Source organism: Chroicocephalus ridibundus, chromosome 15 (genome assembly GCF_963924245.1).
Source record: "Chroicocephalus ridibundus chromosome 15, bChrRid1.1, whole genome shotgun sequence".
NCBI classification, from domain to species: Eukaryota; Metazoa; Chordata; class Aves; order Charadriiformes; family Laridae; genus Chroicocephalus; species Chroicocephalus ridibundus.
The window spans coordinates 9999880-10026654 of record NC_086298.1 but is presented as its reverse complement, the minus strand read 5'-3'; the positions used below and the strand labels follow the sequence as shown (position 1 = coordinate 10026654).

The 26775-nt window shown below is 51.6% G+C and overlaps 1 protein-coding gene across 7 annotated transcripts in view; it reads left to right on the top strand.

The window, feature by feature from the left end:
- NACC2 (NACC family member 2) overlaps window positions 1-26775 on the top strand; it is a 63136-nt gene that overhangs the window by 26210 nt on the left and 10151 nt on the right. For 4 of the 7 annotated variants that reach the window (XM_063352903.1, XM_063352906.1, XM_063352905.1 and 1 more), the window contains 2 exons: window positions 14421-15347; window positions 24580-24747. In XM_063352903.1, coding sequence (XP_063208973.1) covers window positions 14483-15347; window positions 24580-24747 — 1033 coding nt within the window. In that variant the 5' untranslated portion in view covers window positions 14421-14482. Of the gene's footprint in view, window positions 1-11074; window positions 11112-12887; window positions 12989-13387; window positions 13541-14420; window positions 15348-24579; window positions 24748-26775 lie in introns of those variants that run through there. The other 3 variants (XM_063352909.1, XM_063352907.1, XM_063352904.1) reach the window with 3 other exon arrangements.

The window sequence follows — 26775 nt, the reverse complement described above, 5'->3', positions numbered from 1 at the left end:
CAGGACGGAGATTTCCCGAGCGACGGGGTGAGCTTTCCGCAGAAAGATGCATCCGTTATTTCCCGCACACCCCCTCCCTCGTGCTCACCCCACTATGGCTATATAAATAGAGACACACAGCGTAGACTTATTTTTACAGAAAATCACTGTTTTGCATAAAATCCCCAAGGAGATGCTGTGGAGACCTGTCACGGCGGCTGGCGTGATGCACAGCCTGTGTTGGCACCGTCCTGTCCCCATACTGGGGGTGCTGGGGGACACTGGGGGGGCAGCAGGACGCTGGGATGGGGAAGCGGGTCTGGGGTGACCGTCCTGCCTGGAACGGGTCAGGTTTTGCTGTGAGGACAAGCGAAATGAGGTTGGCGGTCTCTTTATTTGATGGACTATCAAAACAAGATTATTGGGGGGTTCTCGGAGCTGGGAGAAGGTGGGTTGGGGTGCGCCAAGCGGGAATTTGTCCGGGATGGTGGTGTGCTGGAGGAGGCTTTCCAGCACGATGGCCCTTCACAAGCACCATGAACACACGGTTTGAAAGAAGCTAGAAAATAAAAACATTCAACAGTCTCCTATGAGATGCAGAGAAAAAAAACCCACCCCAATAACCGTCCTACAGCTTCTCTCCACGAGCACTTTCTGCGTGCTTTGCTGGCGTTAATAGTCGCCATGCCCGAGCTGGAGATGTTAGGAGAACACAAATAAATTAAACACCTTTCTGTTTCATAACAGTAATCACCTCTCCCGGTTTGGCCGGGAGGCAGCGGTGTCTGCCGCGCTCCCTGTAATCCAGGAGTGAATCAAAGCAACTTTTTACAAAACAAGATTCTCTCGCTGTTGCAAAAGAGCTTTGGGGAAATCTGGTTTTTGTGGTTAAGGATCTTACTCTGATGCACAAGGAAAATTATGTGTAGCTTTTATTTGGCCCAAAGGATTCTTACAACATTATCCGTATTTCCTTTAATTTGTGGGATTTCTAGTAAATGGGCTTAAAAATAGGTCCGGGCAAGATGCCAGGGTGCATACGAACAGCAAAAAGGCTTTGCAGGCTGCGAGCCGCTCGCTTTCACTTCTCCCTCGGCACGGGCCGGGGGGGCCGGGGCCAACGCTCACCTTTGGGGGTTAAAGTTAATGTCGGCTCTGGAATTCTTTGGAAGTAGATACTGCAGGAGAGAGACCCTTTAACTCTTTAGTAGAACCGATGCAATACTGTGGTTGAGCTGGACGCAAGTCTGGAAAGGGGCAGGACGAGGTGTTGTGCCGGGGGAGGACGAGAGCCCGGGGGGGACCCGCACATGAGTCTCTGGACCCGCTCCCTGACGGGATTTGGGGACCCTGGAAAGCCGGCGTACGAGTGGGAGCAGAACATGGCAATGATAAACATGTTTGGTTTTTTTTTCTTTCAGCTTTTCATTCTCAGAAGCCTCTTTAAGCCTTTTGTAAGACGGGAAAAATCTAATAAGGGAGAGGCTGTGGCTGGAGCCGGGCGGCTGCCGGGTGCCCGGCTCCCCTTGGTGATCCGTAGCTGCCTCTTTCTTCAGAGTCAGTCTCGGTTCAAGTGACTTAAAAATGCATTTTTCCCTGGGGACAGCCACCCACAAAAGCCTTTCATTAAGCCGTGGTGGGTTTATGCAGCTGGAGTCCCAGCGGTAAAGGGAAGGTAAGTGGGAAAGGATGCCAGCCCGCCTCGCTCCGCGTTCCTCTGCCAGGCAAGGGCTCCTTACAGCTTCCCAAAATGTGCCATTTTTGTCCTACTTCTGCAAAACTTAGTTCATTCGAGTTTAGTTAAATCTTTGGGCATAAAGCTGTAAAACTTTTATTTTATTTTGAGTACCTTGGATGCTGTATCTCTCTGATGTGAGTAGCTTCTTGGGAGATGGGTGAAGAGGAGGAACGGGGAGATGGGTGAAGAGGAGGAACGGGGAGATGGGTGAAGAGGAGGAAGGTTTTGAGCTTCCTGGGAGTGGCATCAGAGCGTCGGATCGGTGCGGTGGGCGAGGAGCGGTGTCCCGGTGCGGGGAATGGCAGGAGTGCGGCAGCAGGGCCAGGGTCGGGTTGGGGCTGGAGTGCGTCCCGTGAGTCCCAGCCGTGGAGAACCCACCTTGTGGGGAGCGGCGGGTGGGCACAAGCTCACACCGAGCCTGTGCCAGGGATCTCGAACTAAGAATATCCACTTTCACGAGTTGCTGGTGGTGGTCTTCCATAAAATCCAGAGGACCCCGGTGCCTGATGCAGAAGCAAGCTTCTTCCAGGGAAATCATTTATGCCATTGGCAGCAATGTGCTAATAACACTTCTCATCCGAGGATATCGAGTTGCTTTACAGATATTAAGTCTTCTGATGTCTCTGTGAAGTGGGGGAATATGGTTAATTTGGTTGTACATGTTGTACCAGGCATCATCTCTGTCGCCCCCCCCATCACAGCCTGGCACCTCTGTGCCACACCAGGACCGCGCTTCTCCTTAGAAGTCAATAATTTGAGAGTTGTTGTGGAAACAAACCCTCTGGGATCCCAGAAGCCGTTAGCCATGCCACCCAGTTCCCCAGTACGCTTTCTGGAGGAGGCAGGTGAATTTCCTCTAGTTCTTATAATAAGGGATAATAGGGATGTGCCTGGCACCCAGCTCCGGCACCCAGCTCCGTACGGCCAAGTCTTTCCATCGGATGGCATCGCCGGCCATTGAACAGGATCTTGAGCCTTTTCCATGGGACTGGTGCCGGTGGTGGGTACCACAGCGAGTGCAGGAGCATCCCAGGGCAGCTCCCACCTCCGAGGGCTCTTCCATGCTTCAGGAAAAAGCAGAGCAGGGAAAAACACCCGTGTTACATCGGTTTTGGTTGGTTACCAACAGCAATCATCTGTTTGGTGGGTTATGAAGAGAAATCATCTGTTCCTCGTGGACGGGGGGCTGCGGAGTGCAGGCACTCCAGGACGCCTCTTTTCTCATTAAACCCGGGGTTTAGCAGCTCCCGGCGCCGCTCGCCCTCCCGCACCGGTGCGGGATGCCAAAGAGTTTAAATTCAAGCTGATTCTTCAAATTTACCTCCTTTGCTAGAGATCGGCTTTCCCGGCTGCCCCGGAGGAAAGGGCTCCTGTTGTTTCTTCAAAGACCAAGGTTAAACGAGGAGCTGCAGCCCAGCTCGGTGGTAAAGGCAGGTTTTTCGGGGCTGGGGGGAGAGCTGGTGCCCAAGGGTCCGTCGCTGGGGCTGGGATGTGTGAGCTCCCCTTTGAAAACAGCAGCATCCCCCCTGCACACCCGTATAACCCACTTTAATTTTTCTTTTAAAAAATAATTGGGTTTGTGCATGTGGTTTTTTGTTGGTTTTTTTTTTGTTTGTTTTAAAGATTTTTTAACCGAGAGCCAGCAAATTTAATATTTTCTGTGTCTTGGATGTGTTGTGATTTACATTTGATTTTAGGCATAATTAGAAATGCAAGTAGAGCGCTTTGTGTTTTACCTCTGCTTCAACTATTTATGGCATGATATGCAAATGAAGCAAGCTATGAATATTAAAGATTAGAGTATGTTACAAAGTATCACTGTCTTTAATGAGTTTCGGTAATGGGCACAGGCTTTGCGCACGCTGTAATATGGAGGTATTTTATGTTGTGTGCCGGCGAGGCGGCTCTGCAGCCATCGATGCCGTGTGCGGTTGCATCCCCGGAGAGCGGGGCTGTGATTTAAACCCCCCCCCCGCCGCCCCAAGCCCCTGGCGCGGCCGCAGTCGGGGTGTGCGATTTCCAAGCGTGCCCGTGACAAAGGCGGCTGCGGCTGGCGAAGGGTGGTGATGGATTATTTCACAGAGACTGTTTCAGTTCTCGTCTAGGTCAATCCGTTTCATCTGCTGCAGCGTTAGGAGATGGATCGGGGAATATGAAAGCGCTCGGCGACCTTTCAAGGTGCTTTGCAGCACTGGGAGGGAATCTTAAACACGCTCCTGCCGGAGCGGAGCTGCTGCCGGGAGCATCACTGAGACCCCAAGAAATTAATTTTGCCATTCCTCACCAATTAGACTTATTGACATAGAATTGTTTTGGGGTTTATTGACACATCCGAAGGCGTTTGGAGGAGCATCTTATCTACTGGATAGCAGAGGGCTGGGGCTCCTCACATTAACCCTTTCTTGCCGTAGGACTCAGGGCAGCCTGGGTAGCACGGTTTTATCTCTAAACCGGTAAACGGCTTTATCTCTAAGCTAGCATCATAGTTATAAAAGAGGAAGGTGAAGGGTGGGTTTGGGCGCTGCAGTGCGCGCAGAGATTTCATCCACGGGGAATCTGAAGAAGAAACTTGTGCTGGAGCACTGGGGTCCCTGCGGGATGCGGCGGATGCTGCAGGGGGGATGCCGGGGGGATGCGGCAGGTGGGGGGGAAAAAACCAGCCAGATAGGGAAAGCCATGGATTTTGTGCCGAACGGGGCTTGGGGAGGGTGGGCGGCGGGAGGGAGAATGAAGTGTGCCCCAGGGAGCGTGCTTTTCAGATTTGAGGTATTTAAATTACAAATTTTGATGAGGCAGATTGTCAGCAGTATTCAAAACAGTGCTTAAATTCTTTTGAAACACTGTCGAGCTGTGCTGTGGCAGTTGAAAAGTTTGGCACACAAGAACTTGGCCCAGAAGTTGCTGCTTGGGTTTTTTTTCCTTTAAAACTCAATTCATCTGTATTCAAGTATCCCACATGCTTAAGAAAAAAGCCCCACCAGGCTCGCACTGGTTTGAGACGGACCCTTGCGTGCGAGGGAAGCTGCAGAAGGGCTTGATCTCTAATATTGGGGCGTTCCCTTGTCGGTTGATGAGCACTAATAACTATTTATACTTGTGTATTTTAAAAAAAAATATATAAATTTTATAGCGCTCGTGTCTATTCATAAAAACAACCAGCAAACTAAACTGGCGTTTGGAATATGTTTGCGATCCACTGGATTGTTAATCCATATGCGTGAGCTATTCCTGTTTATTTTGACGGGTCGGTGGGTGTTTGCGGGTGTGGGATCAGCTCAGTGTCTGCAGCGTGTCCTGAACCTTGGGGAGGCTTTCTCACTTCCAGCCTCCGACCCTCCTCTGCTGCACAAGGCTTGGATCTCTGTAAAATCCTGAAGTTTAAGGAACGTGTGTGCTTTAGCCAGAGCTGTGCACCCGCGGGGCTGCCCCGGGGACGTTGGCTCTTAGCTGTGGCACGGCAGCACAGCGCTGGTTAGGTGTTGGTGTTGGCTCTTAAGACCTACTTGATCATATATAATAGATATAAAAGTAATAATATATAATATAATAATATATAATATAATGACCATATCTAATCTACATTATAATATCAAATACATGTATATAAAATGTAATATTCTGGGCTGCGGCGCTGCCTAGGGGTGTTTTAGGGCACGTTACAGAAACAGTCGCATACTCAAGGTTTGGGCAAAACGTGCTGGACCGGTGGAGGGTTTTGTTGGAAGAGCAGAGAAGCCAGAAACGCCGAGTGGGTGTTGAGTCTCGGATACGTTCTGCCTTGATGCTGTGATCCGGGGGGTGGTTTTCCCCCTGATAAATGGGGAGAGAGAGAATTGGTTGCTAAAGTGCAAGCGATAAATGCGATGTATGAAAAACGCAGGTTTTCCGCTTTGCCCCCATCGTCCTGGGGCAGGTGGGTGTCAGGTTGGGGTGACCACCTCACGTCACTAATTTTAGGTCTCTCAGGTTTTTTGGTCAAGGACCAGAAACCTCAGTTTTGAAAACCATCCTGTGCAATCCAGTACTTGCTTCTATAAACCTGGAAGTACAGAGTTAAATTTCTGCAGCCTGTAACTTTCCTTTTGTGCAAGCTTATATTTCCATTAAGGATCAAGCTCAGATGCAATTGTAGCTTCGCTTTATAGAGTATTAAAAGTTTAATGTATAAATGTCTTCGTTTGCCAGAACTTTTTGGCAGTATTGTTTTCCAGTGCTGAAATTTCTACAAAAACACGGAGATCCCGATCGCTGCAGGGGCTCAGCTGCCCTTGAAGGGTTAATTATATTATGCCTGCCTTTTTTTTTTTTTTTTTTTTTAAAGCAGGGAGAATAAGCTGTAGCCAAAAGTAAAAGTCATTAATTTTAGGACAGAGATGTAAGCAAAGTTTCCTTCCCCTCTGCAGGTTGGTCAGGGTAGGCTATGCAGTAATTGAAAAGTAAAGGCAATTGAATTACAGGCTCCTGTCCAAACGGAGCGCGATTTCTTCTTCTTCTTTTTTTTTTTTTTTTTTTTTTTTTACAACCTCCATTGCATCAGAACTAGGCAGTATTCCTGATGTTCTCATGTGTGTTAATGCTGACTCACAGACTAACTTGCACAAGAAAAAAAAACACACAGGCAGCTCCACCATACTAGGTAATGAGCTCTAGCGAGAAGCAGCGTCTGATGTTTTGTAAGCTTTTTTTAATTGACCTTTTAAGATATTTACTTTATTTTAAGGCTTTCTGTTCCGTAGTGGCACGATGGTAGAACTGAGTCATGCATGTTATATATTGCTAGCTCTGCTGTTGTGTACTAGGAGTGAGGAGAATACAATTCAGCATGGCACTTGTCTTTTTGATGTGTTACGGATGTGGATTAATGTTTGCGATGGGATGCAGGCGATGCACGCTTTGCGGAAGGCATGGTGATGGGGTGCTGTCTGCTTTCTGCTGGACGTAACTTAGCCGGGGTCTCGAGCTTCTATTAGGTTGCAAAAAATTAAATTCTGCAGAATAATTGTGGGTTTTATCTATGTCTCTCCCTTCCCCTTTCTCCTTGCAGCAATCTGGGGGGGGGGGGGGGGGGGGGAATAAAATTAAAATGTTGCATTTTCTATTTTTGCTTCTCCTTGCTTTGAGAGCTCTTAAAACCAGTGATAGATAAGGAGAGGGGGAAGAAAAAAATAATTAAAAAACAATGGCAATAACACGCTTCGCCTTGGCTGAATGACTGCACTTTTTGGAGGCAGCAGCCTGCGGGGTGGGTGACCTCGGGCGGTGATGGTGTGCCCAGGCTGCCGGTGACTCACCTTGCAGCAGGACAGAGCCGGGGACCTGCCACCGGGGCTGTGCCGGGGTCCCCCGGGGCTGCACCGGGTCCCCAGGGATCGCTCCCGGCACCCCGTCCCCGGGCTGCCCTGGCAGAGGGGCTGCGGTCGCCCGGCTGGGCTGGCTCATCAGCGTTGATTTAATTCACTTTTCCATCTTTTTTCCCCCCATTCCCCCCTGCTCAAGCCTCCAGGTCTTTACTTTCTGTGCGAACTTTTCGGGTTACAAAGCAAAGGTGGCTCCGTGCCGCATGTCTGCTGCCTGCCTTGCTTCTGTGTTACTGAGTAATATTTGCAAATTTGGTTCCTGCTATCTTAATAAGGCAGAAATAATCTTCTTTCACCCATTGCCACTGGCTGCTACACTAAAAATAGGGTCCGCTAGCGCTGCTCGCCGCTTGCCACTTGCAGCATTTCCAAAATAAATACTTTGGAGCTGCAGCAAGAAATGCTGCAGAAGAGAAGCGGAGTCTCGGCATGACCGTCATTTGATTTCCAAACTTAACCTTGTTTTCTTCCCCCTGCCAAAGACGGGCATCAGGCCGTGTGGGCACTCGCGGCCTTTCCCGTTTGTGCCCCCGTCTCTCCCCCGTCCCCTCCCCAGGTTTTCTCGTCCCGAGCCCCAGCATGGGCAGGGGGGAGATTCGCTTTTGGGGGCAGGGGAGAGGGGGCAAAGACTTTTCTTTTTTGCTTCTCGGTTCCCCGACACAGCAACCTGCGGTGCATGGGGAGGGGGGTATGCCCAGCGCGGGCCTGAAGTGCATTTTATTTGACTTTATTTAACTCCTTATTTTATTTAAGGCGTGACAGCGGCTCGGCGCTGGGGGAATGGTGCTTCGCCACCCAGTTGTGCAGTTAGCTGTTGCGTATTTTCCTTTGGGCTTATGTAAAAAGTGCATTTCCTTCTCATTAAAGGGGGAGGGGGGGAACCCCAAAACCCTCTAGCAAGAGCTGGGCGGGTGGCACCCCTGCGCCAGGGGGTCCTGGGTGGCTTTGGGGGGCCCCTGCCCGGCTGGGTGACATCCCCCTGCCAGCCTCAAATCCAAGGATGGGATTCCACACCCCCCCCCCCTCATTTACAGAAGAAAGCAGAGTTTCCTTTGACCCTTTGGGGCCTTCAAGGGCAGGACTTTTCAGCTCTTTCCTTTTGAGGGGCTTCGGCTGGGGGGTGAGGGGGGGGTGCAGGCTCTGGGCCGCTTTGTCTCTTCCCCCCCGCCGGAGGGTCCTGCTGCCTTTGACCTGCCCCGGCTGCCCCCAGCGCCCCTTCCTGTGGGAAACCCAGGGCGAGGGGGGCTTGGGGGTTTTTTTTTAAGGGCTGGGTGAAGTCTCCGAGTCTCTTTGTATGTTGGCTAAGGAAAAAGACAATTTAAATACATTATCTAATTATTTCTGATTACTCCTGGGGGAGCTCTGATGCCAGCATCTTATTCTAGGTCGATGCTTTTTTCCTTTGTTGTTGTCTCGCCCCGACCTTTCGGGCCTCGGAGCAGGAAAATAGTTTGGAAAAGAGCAAACCTGCTTTTTTTTGTGCCCCCTCCCCTCCCCCCCCCCCCCCCCCAAAGCACGTGAACGCAGAAACTGAGAATTCTCAAACTCTCGTGGAAGTTGTATCAAGTAACAGCTGCATTTTTTATGAAGATCTTTGTGACAAAGGCTATGACTTTACAAAAATCGTGCAGGCATGTACAGATCGTCCTGCCTTATCCAAGAGCTGGAAAAAAAGAGGCTGCCATTAGAGAACAAAATGATGTTTTGCTTGAACGGTCACGTATCTTAAATGATCCGGGGGAGGCGGGGGGCGGGGGGGCGCTGGCTGGTTTTAATCCAGTTTTGTCCAAGTTTTTCCATTTAGTGGGAGGTGTCCATCTCATCGTCTGTCACCTGTAGGACACGGCAGACCAAAGGGGACTGGATTTTTTTGGGTGACGATGGCGCTGGGGGCTTCTCCTGCACCCTGGGGCACAGCTGAGCTTGGGAGACGAGGTCGCAAAGTACAGTTTACAGCTGTAATCGCTAAGGTCATTTTTCCTGCAGCACAGCTCTTCCCGTGTCAAATGGACTGAAGCCGTTTCAAACCATGCAAAAGTCGCTTTGTTTCTCTACTTAAAAAAAAAAAAAATTCATATTTAATAGGGGAGATTTTTAAATTAGGTATTATCAAGCGTTATTGCATTTGCTATCTAGTCACAGTAATATTTTGTTGCTGTTGTTTTTAGGGGATGTGAGGTCTGGTGGCGAACAGGTTCTCCGTGGCTTTCAAGGGTGGTGAGCAAGTTCTCCTTGGCTTTCAAGACTGCCTTCTTTTATTTCTTGGATTTTTGGAGGGTGTTGGATTGTTGGTTGGTTTGGGTTGGGGTTTTTTTTCTATAAAAAGGCAGGGGCAAAGTGGGGAGGAAGAAACAAAAGTCCAGCAGTCCTGAGCTGTGGTTTGTTGAAGTGGTTTTGCAGCTCACTGGTACGGCTTTGCCCGTGTTCCTCGATGCCGTTTCTAGAGCAAACACAGTTACTATTTTCACCATTTCCATGTGAGAGCATTTCGGAGCCTTTTTTCTCCAGGAGAGCTGGAGGTCTAATCTATCACCAAGTGCCACTGGAAACTCGCCTGCTCACTCGGCCACTGTGTGACCAGCAGCTGCCAAACCTGCTGGAATGGGAGAAAAGGCCACTGGGAGCTGGAGTGATGCGATTTTGGGGTGGGATCCCCTTGGGGTGGTCAGGCCAGGCTGCAGTCCTGTGGAAGGCAAACCTCGGGAGGGATCAGTTGTGTGGAGCATCTTGGTTCAAACTCCGATGTCTCATGGGAGGTTTTATATGAAATCTGCCAATAATTTGCTAGGCAGAGGCACTCTAGTGCTTCTCACCGGCTTAAATGTATCCTGAACTGGCACAATTTGGGTGTTTTTAGGGAGAGACATGGGCTCCTGCTGGCACGCCTGGCTTGTTTGTAGAGCAGATTCTAAGTAATGTTAATAATTGAGATCTATTTTAAGTTGGTTTGTTCTGTGCTACCAAGCTGTCCTTGGCTGGTCCTGCTCATCCTGCCCTGTTGGGTTTCTCCAAGCTAGGTTGTGAGCGGGTCCAAGCAGGTCCCACCTGGTCCTTCCAGCTCTAAGGGAGCTCTTGCTGGAAGAAAAGAGGAGGGGATCCTTCTCCACCCATGGTCTGCCATCCTCATAGACAAGGCTTCCTCCAGGTTCCTGAGTGGAGGAGTTACGTTTCTGTAAAGCACATTTAATTTCAGTAATTTTCACAGATCCGGAGCAGATCTGCATTTGCCAGGGCAGACTTCTTTCCTTCTCCAACAGAGGTCGGTGGTGTCATGGGTGGAGGGAGGTCCTGGGCTCTTGGGCTTGGCTGTTGTGGTGTCATCTCTGACCTCCTTGCAGGATGTCACCTTGGTCCCCTCTCGGTGCCTTAGCATCCTCGTCACCACCGGGCGGAGATCCCATTGACCTGACATGGGGTTTGGATGAACCCTTGAGCGCTCCTGACACGTGCAGGTCCTGGAGGTCCTCGGCTGGGAGCGTCGTGGCTCTGCGGGGCGCTGGGAGCCTGCGTGTCCTGTGGGATGCAGAGCAGACGTGTTAGTGCCGTTTGCTGGAAGAGCAGGGGAAGGCAGCCAGCCCCTGGGCGCTGGGGAGCAGCGGCCGTTTGCTGCCGTGGAGTTGAACTTAATGCACCAAACATCTCTTTGGAGGGTGGAAGGGGAGGCAGCGCGCGGTCAGCAGGGAGGGGTCACACCGGAGCATCACCCGCCCCGTCTGCCCTCCCTACACTTACCCTCCTCTAAGGATGGCTTCACCTCTGATCTCTTACATTTTAACGGTGTGTGACCGTCCGAGCGGAGTGATTGAAACAAATCTGAGAGCAACAGCAGAAATAAAAAACGCTCTGGGCAAGAGCGAAGTAAGCAAAGTGAGGCCCCACCCTCTTTCCCAGAAAAAAGCACCAAACATGCTCAATAAATGCGAAGGTAATTTAAAATCTGAATCCAGGAGACAATGTGACTAGGATTTCATTACTTAAGCAAATGGATTTGCTTTTAGTGGATTCAGCCACAGCCTGAAAGAAGCTTTCCCCAAGGGGTAAACATTTTTCCTGCATTTGAAAGGCTTTCTTGTATGATGGGGGGAGCTGGGGGGGGGGGGGCGGGATCAGGACTGTGGCTGCCCAAGGAGCACCTGTATTTGGGGCAGATTTGGGCATTTCCAAAGCTTTCCTTTTGGGGGGGTGGTTTTGGGGAGCCCCTGGCATGGGGTGGCAAGATGCAGGGAGGTGGCTGGGGGGATGCAGGGGGGGGTGCTCGGGGGATGTTGAGGGGATGCAGGGAGACGCTGGTGGGATGCAGGGAGATGCAGGGGGGGCGGCTCGGGGGATGTTGAGGGGATGCAGGGAGATGGTGGTGGGATGCAGGGGGTTGCTGGGGCAGGGGGAATGCTGGGGTGATGTTGGGGGGGGCAGGGAGATGCTCGTGGGATGCAGGGGGTTGCTGGGGCAAGGGGAATGCTGAGGTGATGTTGGGGGGGGCAGGGAGATGCTGGTGGGATGCAGGGTGGATACTGAGGCAGGCGGGATGTTGAGGGGATACAGGGGGATGCTGGCGGGATGCAGGGGGGATGCTGAGGCAGGTGGGATGTTGGGGGGATGCGGGGGGATACAGGGGGATGCAGGGAGGATGCAGAGGGAATGCTGAGGCAGGCGGGATGTTGGGGGGATGCAGGGGGATGCAGAGGGAGTGCAGAGGCAGGTGGTATGTTGGGGGGATACAGGGGGATGCAAGGAGGATGCAGAGGGGATGCAGAGGGGATGCTGAGGCAGGCAGGATGTTGGGGGGACGTGGGGGGATGCAGGGAGGATGCAGAGGGAATGCTGAGGCAGGTGGGATGTTGGGGGGATGCAGAGGGAATGCAGAGGCATGCAGGATGCTGGGGGAATGCGGGGGGATACAGGGGATGCTGAGGCAGGCGGGATGTTGGGGGGATGCCGGGGGAATGCGGAGTCAGGCGGGATGTTGGGGGGATGCGGGGGGATACAGGCGGATGCCGAGGCAGGTGGGATGTTGGGGGGATGCGGGGGGATACAGGGGGATGCCGAGGCAGGTGGGATGTTGGGGGGATGCGGGGGGATACAGGGGGATGCCGAGGCAGGCGGGATGTTGGGGGGATGCGGGGGGATACAGGGGGATGCCGAGGCAGGCGGGATGTTGGGGGGATGCGGGGGGATACAGGGGGATGCCAAGGCAGGCGGGATGTTGGGGGGATGCGGGGGGATACAGGGGGATGCGGAGGCAGGCAGGATGTTGGGGGGACACGGGGGGTTGGTGGGGGATGCTCTCCACGCCTTCCTCCGGCCGCAGGAGTTAACCCGCAGCAGTGCCAGCTCTGCAGACTGTTTGGAATAGTTTAAATGCTTTGACACTCTGGATGTACTAGATGGCAGGGGAGGCAGTTTACAGCGTAATTCATATGCAAAACTGCACTATAAATTTAAAACCTGTCTCAGTTGCCGTGGCACCACTAAGCATTTCATCAGCATACAGTACAGTATTTCTGCCATCTTTGTTTGCATTGCAGTGACTCATCAAAAGTCTGTCTTGTACCAACACTGAGAGCATTCCTCTGGCACTGATATTTCTCTGTTTTTAAAGCTTCGGTTTGAAACTGGCATTTACTTCAGGTCCCTAATCAAAGGGCTCTATTCATTGCAGAGAGCAGCCTGAATGTTAATCTGCATCCGGCCTATTCATTTAGATGCTGTGCGCTGCCGGGGAGATTTGACTTGGTAAAAGCTTGAGCTCCAGCAGATACAAACCCAGGGTTTGATACTATATATTTATTTTTTATTTTTTTTTCCTTCCCTCCCCTGAGCGATCGTCGTCGCTGGGCACAGCCTGCGGCTGGGCTGTACGGGGGGACGCAGAGCCCCTCGGCCGGCGGCCGCGCTGGGGACGCCGCTGCTGAAGGTAGGTTTGCTCCCGGCCAGGCCAGGGGACCGGGAACTTCCTCGCTCGGAAGAATTTTTTTTTAACCATGCAGATACAATTAAATTGGCTCCGAGTGTGTTCCCTTTTCTTCCTGTTACCCCGTGGCCTTGCAGATAGGACTTTTTTTTTTTTTTTCCCCAGCAGTGGGAACAGAGCAGCTCTTTGTGGGTTATTATTTTCTTTTCAGAAGGTTTTTTTTTTTTAATCTTTCTCAGATAAACTTCTTTTTTTTTTTTTTTCCCTTTTTTAAAAATATTGTTCTTACGAGCTTTCAGTACTAGTTAACCGTCGTTTTTCTTCAGTAGCATTGAAGGCAAATAGGATTTTACATCTTCTGGACTCTTGCGTGGAGCTTGAGGGGGATGAGGGGGGGGAAATTTGGGCTCCGGCTGCTGTCGGTGAATCCGCAGTGATTTGCTTCGCTGGAGTTCCCGTTCCCTGGGCTGCGCTGACGCTCCCTGCTCGGGGCTGGTGTCCCAGCTGCCTTCCCACGCCGGTCGGGGAAAGGAGGAATTGTCCCCGTGGCCCAAGGTACAGCTGCTCGGACAGAGCGGCACCGCCGGGACGCGAAGCCGGAGGCGTCACATCCAGCCCGTTCGGCGTGAGGTTGCTCAGAGGGTCCCCGGTGCCGCTCAGACCCCCGGGATCCCCGGGCTGGGGCGATGGAGCTGGGGGGGACGGAGGGGCTGGGCTGGGGCTCCCCCTGCCCCGCTTGGGATTTAGGGGAGAAAAATGCGAAGACAACTTGGTAGGCGGCTGGCTGCGGCGCGTCGGTTTGTTTTATTGGGGCTCAAATATCTGGCTTAATTTGGAGCTAAGCCTCGTTTTGTTGGGGGATCAATCTGTTGAGAAGGGGTTTAACTGTTGAAACGCTCCCTCTTTCTGGTGCAAATGGGAAGATTGCTTTTCAAAGTGCTTTTTCCTGGGAGCTGTCGCTCCGGCAGAATCCTGTATTTATTTCAGGCAGAATGGCACGTTGTTTTATAAATATCTTTTCTGTAGTTTCGACATAGCTGCTGGTTGTTGTCTTTCTTATATAATGCTACCCGCGGTCTGACTGTCCTACGTTTGCTGTGCTGTTCACTCCTCTCCCGTTACCGTTCAGATTTTCCTGCAGAGAGTAAAACCCCCCCCAGGGGAATAGATCAGTGGTGCTTATTTAAACAGACCACAACTTGAAGAAAATACTTGCATTTTGGGGGAATATCCTTTGTCATCCACCTATAGCATTTCCAACGCTGTTTGAAAACATTGATAAGTAATTTTTAGGAGTGATTGCTTTTCCGCGTGGGCTCTCGGAGCTTAGCTTTGAGCCTTTGATGTCGGGTGAGGTGGGTTCCTCTGCTTCTGCCTGCTTTGGTGAACTGTCTAAAAACGCTGTGCCTCTCTCCCTGCCTTCTCCGTTTTTCAGATGTGCCCTACTTTGGATATTCCTGCATTGAATGTCTGAGGAGCTCCAGCCGATCCTGAGCCATGTCGCAGATGTTGCACATAGAGATTCCCAACTTTGGGAACACCGTTCTGGGCTGCCTGAACGAGCAGCGGCTGCTGGGGCTGTACTGCGATGTCTCCATCGTGGTGAAGGGCCAAGCCTTCAAGGCGCACCGGGCGGTCCTGGCCGCCAGCAGCCTCTACTTCCGAGACTTGTTCAGTGGGAACAGCAAAAACGCCTTTGAGCTGCCGGGTACCGTCCCCCCGGCTTGCTTCCAGCAGATCCTCTCCTTCTGCTACACCGGGAAGCTGACCATGGCGGCGAGCGAGCAGCTGGTGGTGATGTACACGGCGGGCTTCCTCCAGATCCAGCACATCGTGGAGAAAGGGACGGACTTGATGTTCAAGGTCAGCTCGCCCCATTGTGACTCTCAGACCACCATGATCGAAGACCCCAGCTCGGAGCCACAGAGCCCTTGCAACCAGCTGCAGTCGGCCTCGGCGCCCTACGTCATGTCCCCCTCCATGCCCATCCCGCTCCTCACGCGCGTCAAACACGAGAACCTGGAGCTGCAGGCAGCTGCCCTGCCCGGCCTGCCCGGCAAGCGGCCCCTTGAGCCCGGCGCCCGGGAGGGGGCAGGTGGTGGTGGCCCCAACGCCGGTCCCCTGAAGCTCTCCCGTGTCTCCTACTACGGGATGCCCAACCTGGCCACCCTCATCCCCAACGTCCAGCAGGTCCAGTACTCGCAGGGGGAGCGGACGAGCCCTGGTGCCAGCAGCATTCCCACCACCGACAGCCCCACCTCCTACCACAATGAGGAGGACGAGGAGGATGACGAGGCATACGACACCATGGTGGAGGAGCAGTACGGGCAGATGTACATCAAGTCTTCGGGAGGCTACTCTGGTAATGGTCGGTCTCTCTCCTTGGGTTTTCTGCTCTCCTTCAGCAGTTGCTTGGTCCTTCTCCAACCAGCATGGGTAGTTTGGGGTTTGTTCACCAGGTTTTTGTCTTCAGGGGCATCATTTGTTTATTTCTGTAGCGCGGTGCATGTGGTGGGCTCGTGCTGGTGTGTGGGTATGGCATGGGCAGGTCCCCCCCTGCCATTGCTCCTGGGCTGTGTCCCCAGCTGAGAGGCTCTTCAGGTAAGAGAAGCTGCGTCGTCTGCCACGGTTGGCTTGGCCCCTTGCGTTTTGGCTGAGGCTCTCGACAAGCGGCCTGGTGGTGACGTGAGCCATGCGCTGGTGACACCGTCCTGTGGCAATGGCTGAGCTTACCTGCCGTGGGTCATCCGAGAAGGATGGTCATCCATGGGAAGGGAAGCGTCAGCCCTTGCTGGCTTGGAAGGGCTTAGGTGGTCGGTCTGGGAGTTAGTCTTCAGCGAGGAGCAAGGCACGGTCCCTCTGTCCTGGCCTTTTAGACTAAAATTTTTTTAAAAAGCGATGAACAAATGACATTTGGATGAAGGGAGAAAAACATCAAATGAATGATTTTCACAAATGTTAATTAGGAATATCTGCAAGAAGAAGAAAAGATGGGCTTTTATGCCCACTGCCTGAAAGTGACCCCCCCTTTCCCTTGCCAGCCTTGCCCAGCGCATCGCTGTCACAAAGGGAAGAGCAATTTGGGGGCCTCTTGATGACATTTTATTTCTCTATTAGGTGGGTCCCTGGGCATGCCTACAGAGAGGAGGTGGCTTCACTTTGCTGGTGTTCGGCCGGAGCTGCCAGCTCAGCCCCGAGGCGGGTGTGGGGGCACAAGGCCCCTTCCCTCTTGCTTCCCGCACAGGAGAGGACGTCCTCGGGTGTGCACGCCCCGGCACCCTGCAGCAGCAGGGGAAGGGTTCGGAGCCAGGGGCTCAGGACCGGAGGGGGAGATGCCCGGCTGTGTCACTGGTGTCCCTGCATCCCGTGTGGATGAAGCTCGCAGCATCCCACGCGGAGGCTCGGCCTCGGCGCGGTGGCCTCCCCGTCGGAGCTGCCGGTGTTTGTGGTGGCAGCTTTGATCCGCGGGCGCTCCCCAGGGAGGGACATCTTCCCGCCGGCTCTGGCAGCGCGGAGCATCCTCTCGCCCGGAGCTGCTGCTTTCCCGCTACGGTTCTGCGCTGAAATTGCTGGACTAATTTTGCAAATATTTAACTCTCGTTTGTTGGAGAGCTGGCGTGTTTTCCTTAAAGCCGTTTGATTTTGTTCTTAAGTAAGGGAGAAGTTTTGACAAATAACGGCCTTTCCTGTTAACCTAAAGCCAGGCTTTCCCTTGTGCTGAGAACTGGCTCATCCCCATCCTGTCCCAAAGGGCAGGAGCCCAGCGTCCCCTTGGCATCTCCCCCTGCCAGGTCGCAAGCAGATAGATAAGCAATATTTTCCAAGCAATTTTACCAAGCCACGTGCAAAAGGGGGAAAGCATACCGATAGCAGTGATGCTTTTTTAATATTTGCTGAGAAAAGTGGACAAGCCAGTTGGAGAAAATGAGCCTCAAAAGCCGGTCTGCTCTCTCTGCTGTCCTTCAAGTCCCAGCGGTTGGTACCGGCTGGGCGAGGAGGAGCGGGATGAAGGGATGGGGACGGGGTTGGGGTCTCCCCCACGGCCACCCACCCAGCAGGAGCGGGGCCCCGTGCCCCCGCTGCTGTCAGTGTCAGACCGAACAGAAATCGGGCTGTTTTCCCTCACGCTGGTTTTGTTTTTATTTTGCTTTGCGCTTCCCCGCTGTAGAGCTCGCGGTGAGTAATGTGGGTTTGCCGGGGCTCACAGCAGCGTTCCTCGGAGCAATGGGATTATACCCTTGGACACGGTGTTTTCCTTCGCCGGTTCTTGCAGTAACAGAACCAAATAAATTCAGCAGGCGAGGGCAGGACCGGCCCTGGGACGGAGCAGGCTGTGCCTAATTCCTGCCGTACGGGAGCCATCCCAGTTGGAAAAGGGAAAACACAAGCAGCTTTCTTGGGTGTCGCCGGAGATGCTGCAGCCGTCCAGCCCTTGCGTCGGAGCTGGGTCATCCCACAGCAAAGTTTTCCTACTTGGTTTCTGTAGGGGGAAGACTTGAAGCACGCCGTGATGCCGAGGCAGGGGCCGTGCGGGGAGGAGGCAGGTCGGGAGCCCGGCGCTGCCCGGCCCCGCTGTCAGGCTCTTAATATACCACATTTCTGCTAAAATATCTCTTCCGCACCAGCACGTTTCAAGGGAGTTTCCTGTTTTAAATAAGCCAGCTATAGTATCAGGCTTCCTGGAAAAGAGGGCACAGAAAAAAAAAAAAAAAAAAGAGATTAAAAAAAAATAAAACCTAAGCTCTTCCATTATGGTTTGGACTTGTACAGCTAACTGCGTTTTAATTACTCGGGATAAACTGTACCCTCAAAAGGTGCAGAATAATAAAACCATAAGATGGAAGAGAGAAGGCAGCTAATCCTGCTCCTGGCATGTCGATCCCCACAGCCTTACAAAGGCCTGGGGGAGGGGGCAGCCCTTTAAAATTGTGATTGCCAAGGTTTCCAAGAGCCCCGCTTGTAAAAACAAAAACAAAGCCAAAGAAGAGCACAGCAGATGAAGCCCTGAATTTCAGAGAGGTTTGGTCTTTTTTTTCCTTCCTCCTTTTTTTTCTGCTTTTTCCTTCCCCAGCTGAAGCGTTGACTGAGCTAATGCCAGCGAGTGCGTGGTGGGACGCTGGTAGCTGATGCTCTTCACTTGCCTTGAGCATCACTCACCTTGAGCATCACCCACCGCTCGTGGGGCAGGGAAGGGCGCTCGGTAGGACCCCCTGAGCAAGGGTGGCACGAAGCCTCTTCTTGCCCCAGGGCTGGGTTTTTTTTAAATTTGTTTTTGTTCACCCCTTTTTATGGTCAGAATCGTGCTGAACCTCCAAAGCTGAGATCAGAGAAACACCTCCAAAGCTGGGATCGGAGACACAAGGAGCACATCATCCCCTTGGCCAAGGGTTTGATGGTGGTAGAGGGAGCAAGGAGAAGGTCTTATTAAATGATGTGCCTCCTGCAATGGTGGCAGTGGTGTGATGGACCAGGACAAGCGCTGGACCTGCAAAGGGAGCAGCAGATAAAGGACAAGCCCTGTCTTGAACACGAGCCGATGGGAGGGTTAGGTTTAGGCGTCAGCAGACAGGGCAGCAGCCTGCAGAGGGATGGAGGAGAAGGTGCATCAGCTCCCACCAGCCTCTGGCCGTGTTCGGTGGCCACGGTGTCACCGCCGCCGTCCCCGCGCCCGCCTGCTGCTGTGGCAGGCTGGGAGCACCGCGGTAAAATGGCTCCTTCTTCTGTAACTAGGTCTGGTTGTGGAGAACATGTGGGCCTTGAGGACACGAGTGAGACTGAATGAGGTTTCTAGCATCTGATCTGAGGAATGCACAACTCCAGAAAATATTAAACAAAAGCAAAGTATTTTTATCCTTGTTAATTACAGCGTCGTGGGCCTGATCTGAAGTGGGTTTCAGCAGGACTTGCAGATGCTCGGCGTTCTTCTGCGCTGAACCGCGTTCTTGTCAGTCAGCTTGCTGCTTAGCAGACGCAGTTAATTTAATTTTGACAGGCGCAAGTGAAGTTGCGCGAGGGTCCGTCCTCCTCCCCTGCTCCTGCAAGATTTCTCCTCTCCTCCCTGTTTGCAGGGAAGAGGAGGAATCTTTATGCAGCAAATGGCTGGAATGTAAAGGCTGGACTTGAAAGTTATGAAATCCCGAACTGACAAGAGCACGCTTCATTAAAAATTCATCTAAAATGGCCATTATAGAATAGTTGTGGTAATTAGCTGAGAGAATAGTTTTCTCTCCTGGCCTCTTGATTCCTGACAGTAAGGAAAGAGGGCAGGGAACAACCCAGAATCCGTAATGAGCGGCTCCGGCGCTGCATCCCGACCCGAGCCCGGGAACGCCGTGCCGCGCTGCAGCGATGTAAATCACGGCTCGCGACGCCCGACAAGCGCAGCCGTAATAACGCAGCTGGTTCTAACTGCGGGAACGGGGGGATCCCATCCTGGGAGGACCAGAGCCGTGCGGCGGCTGCTCTGACACCGTGCTGCACAGGGGGGATGCTTGCCAGCAGAGAGCCGGTGGGGTTTTTTTAGGAAATAAAGGAGTTTCTTCACCAGAGCACTTTTCCTTTGGCTTTTTGCTGAGGGTTGCGAAGAACCCCGATGCCCCCGGGGAGCCGGTGTCGCCCAGCCCGGCGCAGGGACCGGTGGTACCGGAGGAAGGCAGAGCCCCACGCCGGGGGCGAGCAGCCTCTGGCCTTTTTTGGCGTTAAACTTCCAGTCCCGGTTTCCTCACCGTAAAACACAGATGTTTAATTTTAGGCTGGCAGATGTTTCACTCCTGGCTGAGATCTGAAGCGAAGGCAAGATAGGGGTATTTATAAACCAGTAATATTTTTCCTATACTAATTCCAGATTACCTCTCTGTATAAATAGGTCACAAATCAAATCTCTGCATTCCAGTACGTTGTTATAAATGTACTATTTGTACAACGTAAACTATCCCGGCTGGGACTATATCATATATCTGTCCCGCGGTGCGTGCATGTGTCTTCTGTGGTCCAGGTTTATGTCGTCAGGCAGATGCTGGCGATGCCGGGGCTGCGGCAGGGATGCTATTTTTGGGGTAGTCCCACTGCCAGTGGAAAATAGGCTAATGGGATAAAAATGTTTGTAAAATGTTGCTGTTTAAATGAAACTTCTTGCCTTGCAGAGAACAGGGGAGAATTATCCATGTGTTTGCATACGCGGTGACTGGTGGTGGAGCCGGTGGAGGTGGTTTTGCAGCCTTTGCAGTGGACCTGGGCTCCTGAGTTGTGGTTCCACGTTGGGGCTCTGTAAAGGTTAATGTCTGGGTGAGGGTCCATCACTCTGATCTTTCTGTATCTCAGAATCCCATTCCTAAAATAGAAATAGTTTTTTCTTACCCACGGGAGTATGTTGAAGTTTATATGCAGTAAATGGTCAAGAGGAGCACTGGTGGGAATTGGGGGTTCATGAATAACTTTGAAATCCTGGAGTTTGGCTTGTCAGGAACTAAGGAAATAAGTGAAAAGTGGCACCAAGTATACGGCCAGCAATTCCCAGCGCTGCCAGAGCCCGGGCACTCACCCGAGCAGCTTGGAGCCCATCATGGATGAGGGTCAGCAGGAGCTGGGTGGGCTCAGCATCTCTGGTCCCAGGCACCTCAGGCGGGATGTGCAACCGTCCTGGCATGACCAAAACCATCGTGGGCTCAGCAAGAAGGTGGTGTAATGGACCTCTGAGCCGCATGGTAGGTTTTAGGGACAAGGAGGACACGTGCCCCCAGCGTCACGCAAAGCCTGGAGCCGTGGAGCACCGGTAATTCCCGTGACTCCAGCTTTCACAAAATCACAGAATCTCTCTTTCCTCCGAGCACAGACCGGTGAGTTGGTTTGAGGTTGCTTCTTCAGCCAGGAAAAACAGGATATTTCCCATTCTGGACCACTTGTTGCTATCCGTAGAAGTTTGAGGTGAAAGCATATATCTGGATAAATAAAACATACCAGCGTCTGGCTGGCAGCTCTCATTGCTCCCTCTGTAATGATTTCCTGCCCCTCTCCACTGGCTGGTAGGCTCCTTTCTTGGTCGAGAACAAAACTGTATTAAACAATACTTCACATTGTTTGGCCTTTCATTCAAGGGGAAGGAGCTGCTGCCCTCTGAAGATACAAATTAATTAGAAGCGAATACTATCCTGTTCTTCAGAGCATAAAGGCCAAACAGACGGGCTTTCTTTGAGAACATGGGACCAAAGTGTCTCTTGTATCCTGCTTCTTTACATAACCGATTGCTATCTGCTGAATTGAGGTGGCACTGAAAGGCCTAAATCTTCAGTCGTTTTTGTTTAGTATCGTTGAATTTGTGCTAATGCTTCAATGGAAACAAAGTCCAAAAAATGATTCATGCCCATGTTTAATAAGAGATTTATAGACAGCGAGCCAGCAGGACAGATGTAACCAAAATAGAGGAGTGGGTTGATTTACACTTGGGCTTTTTAGCCCAAATTTTAGCCTGTTTTATGAAGCGTTTGATTTCACGGGAAGAAACGTAAACTTCTCGATGGCTCCATGTGTAGAAAATGAAATGTTTTCAAAAGCAAAGAATTTCTTCAAGGCAGGATTGTCACCAACCAGCGTGGCAGCGTTGTCTTCCTGAAAAGCTGCTTTGCTTTCAGGAAATAGGTTTGACACAAAATCCTTCAAAATTTCTCCAGGAAGGTGGCGTAGAACACGGAGCTTGTGCTGATCTTCCTCTTCCCTGCCTCATTATTGCTACCTTGGGATCTCTTTGGCCCAAAAATTGTTTTTTACTGAATGTTTGCCTATGGAAAGTGGTAGAGCAGGTAGATTTGTCCTTGTCTGCTGTAGCTGTTGGCCACTTGGGTGTTGGAGGTGTTTAATTTCTTCAATGACAGTGGCCTTGCTGAAGAAGCGGGCAGGAGGAGGGCACGGCTGGTGGCCCTTCCAGGCTGGCTTCTCTTCTGCTCCCAATACAGCAATGCCGCGTCACGAGCTGCGAGGACCTTCTCCTGCTCTGAACCTCATTGAGGTTATTGACTGCAGCTGCTTTCCCTGGAGACCCACAGCCTTTATATCGCTTAAAAAAATAACTGGAGGCTTCTAAGACAGTTTCTGAGAATCCGTACCAGTCTGCCCAGCTTTCCTTCAGCAGCTTAATGTCTGCCCGTTTTTAGGTGGTGACGAATATCGTGGGTGCTTTTGACCTCAGTCATTAGTTAAAAGTAAAAATGAAATATTAAAAATGCAGTTTTACACAGCCTGGGTGGCGTGTTGTGCTTGCGAGGGCTTGCGATGGTTTTCCTGCTCCTGGCGGGCAGCTGAAGCGGTGGCTCCATGGAGAGCCCGGCGCTGCCAAGCTGCCTGCAATTAGCAGGAGCCCCATGCACAGGCACGGCCTTGTCCTCACCTGTCCTGTCACCTGAAAGTTCAGGGACGTGCGTTTGGCACAAAAAACTCATGCTAAATTCTGTTTTACCCCTAATAGCATCATGCACCTGCCTTTCACTGCCGCTATTGAAGACCGTAGGGTAGAGCAGGACAGGAGAGGACATCCCAGTCTGGTTGCTGGGGTTTACCAGCAGAACGATAGCTCATACGTGGTGTATATAATTTTATCTTTTGGTTCAGCCTGTGTGTGACGTGCAGGGGACTCCAGGTGCGAGCTGACGGTGGTGTCCCCCATTCCTGCTCCTTCCTCTCCCCTGGAGATTTGCATTTACTTTGCGGTGGCCCCTGTGCTGTAGCCTGTCTCGGTGAGCGTTGCCAGGGCCAGAAAGCCTGGGAAGAACAGCAGAGCGGGTCCTCCCTGGGTGGTGGGTCCACCATACCTAATGCTCATCTGCCTTTGATTTGTTTAAGCTGGAGAAAATCCTAGTATTTAATTGGACGTACTGTGCTTATCGCTCTTTGAGAGCATCAGCAGTACAGCAGGTCTGTGAGATGCTTCCTCTGTGTAAGCAGATGACTCCCATCTCCAAGGAGAAGGTGTTTGGATGCTTGGGAGCGCGATTAAACAGGGAAATATTTCAGTTGGTGAAATTTCTGCGTGTCAATGGGACTGCACATCAGGATGACAAAGCCCTGCCGCTTTGCACGGATAACCGCGCCGTGCTGGCAAGAGAAGTTAGTTTTAAAACGTCATGTGAATTGTTCTGCTGCTGTTTGGTCCTTAATCAGTGAAGGAAACGCTGCCCTGCCGCGGTGCGGCTCCGCGAGCAAGGGGCATCCTCCTGGTATTCCGACTTTGTAGGGAAGGAGGGAGCGATGGGGTGGGGATGCTTCCAGCCCCGTGCCTGCGATAGGATGCCATGGCACCGCCGCGGGGCATGTCCTAGTTAGAACACTGCTCCCATTGTGCCGGAGCCGTCGCCCTGCGGTTACTGCAGCAACAAGTCTGCAAAACTTGTTATTTTATCTTGAGAGTGGAAAAGTGTCCCCCAAGAACACCCAAATAATTGCAGGAAAAGACACCTCTCCGGTACGAGACATTTTGGGTTCAGAAACACTAATTGCTGGGATTTTTTCCTTCGCTCTGTGTTCGCAGATGTTGAAGCACAGAGAAGGGTTTGATATTATGCGTGGCACTTGCCACGTTAGACAGTTTTGGGGAAAGAGAAGGATCATTGTAGAGCTGGGCTGCAAGTCAGGATTTTTAACTGCTCCCACTGCGTCCCAGTGCAGCTGGAGTTGATGTACACCCGTGTCAGCCCTCTTTTGCTGTCAAAAATTGCAATTTTAGGCAAACCTGTGGACTTGCACTGTAAATGTGCTTTAGAAGGCAAATTGTCTGTCTGCCCACAAGACCCTGCGCGGTGCTGGTACAGCTCAGAACTTCCAGCTGTTCAATGTTAATGGTGGCTGGTGGGCAGTGGTGGGCGCCGGGGATGGAACGTCGGGGCAAGTCACAGCTGCGTCCTGGCAAAACCCAGTAATTTGGTTTTGAAGCCACAGCTTAATAACGTTTTTTGGCTTGCTGGTTGGGGTCTCTCTTGTTATTGAGAGGAAACATTAGCCCGCAAAAGGCAGAGTAAGAGAAGGTGAGTTGGAGCTCATGGGAGGTGGCTGCTGGGTGCCGTCCTTGGGGGAGGCTACGGTGGCCTTTCTTGGTGCAGGGGGTATCTGCGGGGTCTGACTTTTAACTTCTGCAGGAAAAAAACATCAAGAGACGTAGTTATGGTGCTGATACAGGTATTTATCAAACTTGGGCAATTTATTGCCTGTTTTAGAACCCCCTGGTGAAGGAACCTGCCGTTCTTCTGGGAGTGTTTGGGGAAGCCAGCTCCGTATGCTGCACTTCGAGAATGATGCCAGCTGTGCAGAGTTGCCTGCTTTCATAAATGATTAACTTAGGAAAAGTTAAAGCGTAATTAGATTCCAAGATTCCCTCCTGCAGAATCCAAACGCACATGTGAGATGGCCGTGGTAGATGGTGGGGGAGACCGGGGGATCTTTCCATGCTGTCAGGTGGCATCTGCCCTGCAGCCGAGAGCCCTGGTGAACGGTTTACTTCTGGAGGGAGGAATATTTCCGAGAGCTATGGGAAAAAGTCAAAATCTGACCTTCTGTTAATGTTGCGCCTGCGTAATAAACTGTTTTAATGGTTTCCCCTTTTAATTTTTAAGTTGCTCAAGAGAAGCCAGAGCAGATCCCACTGGAGAACCGCTCCTGTGTCCTCATACGACGGGATCTAGTTGCTCTCCCAGCCAGTCTTATCAGTCAGATCGGATACCGTTGCCACCCAAAACTCTACTCAGAGGGAGATCCTGGAGAAAAACTTGAGCTCGTTGCAGGTAACGAGGGGGTAGATTTCTTTGCCTGGGGATCACTGGCGTTTTCCTCCTGGAAATGGGTTCTTCATCTCGTTTGCACCATTGCTGGAGTCGAGCATCTTGTGTGCCCTTGCTGTGTCTTTCTGGATTATTCATCACCAATCATCTTTTTAAAAGTTCCGAGTTTCCTTTAATTTGCTGATAGAAAAATGTGTCATTAACAGGATTTATTCAATTGAATTAATTTAGCATTTTAATTGAATTCTCCAGCTTGTGTTCTTCCTGATTGGTGTGGGCTGCATCGCAATTGTGTTTTGATTTAGATGCACAGATCTTAAAAAAAAAAAACCCACAAATGAAAAATCCCATTGCATTGTAAGATTTACAGAGCAATGGAGATAAAATTTATGTCACTGAACAAGCTTTGAAAAACCTGTAAAAGTTTTTTTAAAAATTGGGGGTGTTACTAAACCGTGAGATGCTGCAGTAGGAAGGAAGGGAAGGAATCGGTTTGGGTCCTTTCTTCTCTCTTTATTTTCGGTTTTGGGGGTATTTACAATATCAGGAGAATTCACTGCTCTGTAAAGGATTTATGGCCAACTTGAGGGGCAAGATGCGATGTTGAGATGTGCTTAGATGAAGCGATCTTTGCATGACAGCCCGTACCCGCTGCCCAGGCGGGGAGGGTTAATTAATACCTGTAACGCCCTCGGTACAAAAAGGACATGTGGCAGCACAGTCAGTCCAAATTGTCCTTTCTTTCTGGTCATTTATCTCTTGGTGAGTAGCGTGATTTTATTTTCAGTCTGTAGAAGGAATCTGAATTTCAGGGGAAGCCCAGGAAGGTTTCCGTCTGATGGAGGATGGCTCTTTGATGGAAGGCAGGAGTAAAACGCACACGCTGTAGCACAGCGCACAACCACAAGTATTTATTTTGTATCTGGAATATTCATTTTGTGCCCATTTACATTTTATGTGAGACTTCTTAAAAACCATCAAGTGGTGCAGGTTATTTTCACAGTGAGAGCTGCAAATTGGCTCGAGGCAGCTCTGCTTGATTTACATTTTTCAATCTGGAAAAAAAAGTAGATTAATATCTCTAACAGATAGTGGCTGCCTCGGTTATTTTTTATTTATTAAAGTGAAGTTACCCTCGCTAGCGTCTGGCGTTCCCTCTGATGGCTTATCTTTTAAAATACTGCTGATGAAGAAAGCTAATTCCTGTCTCAAACCTGGTGAGACCTCAAGGGGGGCTTGACCAGGGCTTGACGCAGGAGGATCCTGCGGCAGAAGTTTTCCTCAGCTCTCCACTGGGAGTGTTCTCCTTTTGTCTCGGATTTTTCATGCCGTAATGGATTCTGCAAACTTCAGCAGCTCCGAGAGGGTCTTCAACAAGTCTCACAGTCGTCGTAATAAATCTGCTGTGTGTGGAGCATGGCGAGAAGCGGGACCGCTCGGATCTGGAGCGATAATTGCTGTTTCCTGGGGCAGGACCGGTGGCCTGGGCTGCCCACGGTGTCTGGAAGGGTGCGGGCAGCTGCCGTCCCCAGGGAGGGGGTCGGGCTCAGGATGCTGCTGCCCACCGGCAGCTCTGTCTTCATCCGGGAGATCAGGAACAATCATAGAACCATAGAATGGTTTGGGTTGGAAGGGACCTTAAAGCCCACCCAGTGCCACCCCTGCCCTGGGCAGGGACACCTCCCACCAGCCCAGGTTGCTCCAAGCCCCGTCCAACCTGGCCTTGAACCCCTCCAGGGATGGGGCAGCCACAGCTTCTCTGGGCAACCTGGGCCAGGGGCTCACCACCCTCACAGCAAACAATTTCTTCCTCAGATCTCACCTAAATCTCCCCTCTTTCAGTGTAAAACCGTTCCACCTCGTCCCATGGCTCCCCTCCCTGCTCCAGAGTCCCTCCCCAGCTTTCCTGGAGCCCCTTTAGGGACTGGCAGGGGCTGGAAGGTCTCCCTGGAGCCTTCTCTTCTCCAGGCTGAACCCCCCCAGCTCTCCCAGCCTCTCCCCACAGCAGAGGGGCTCCAGCCCTCCCAGCAT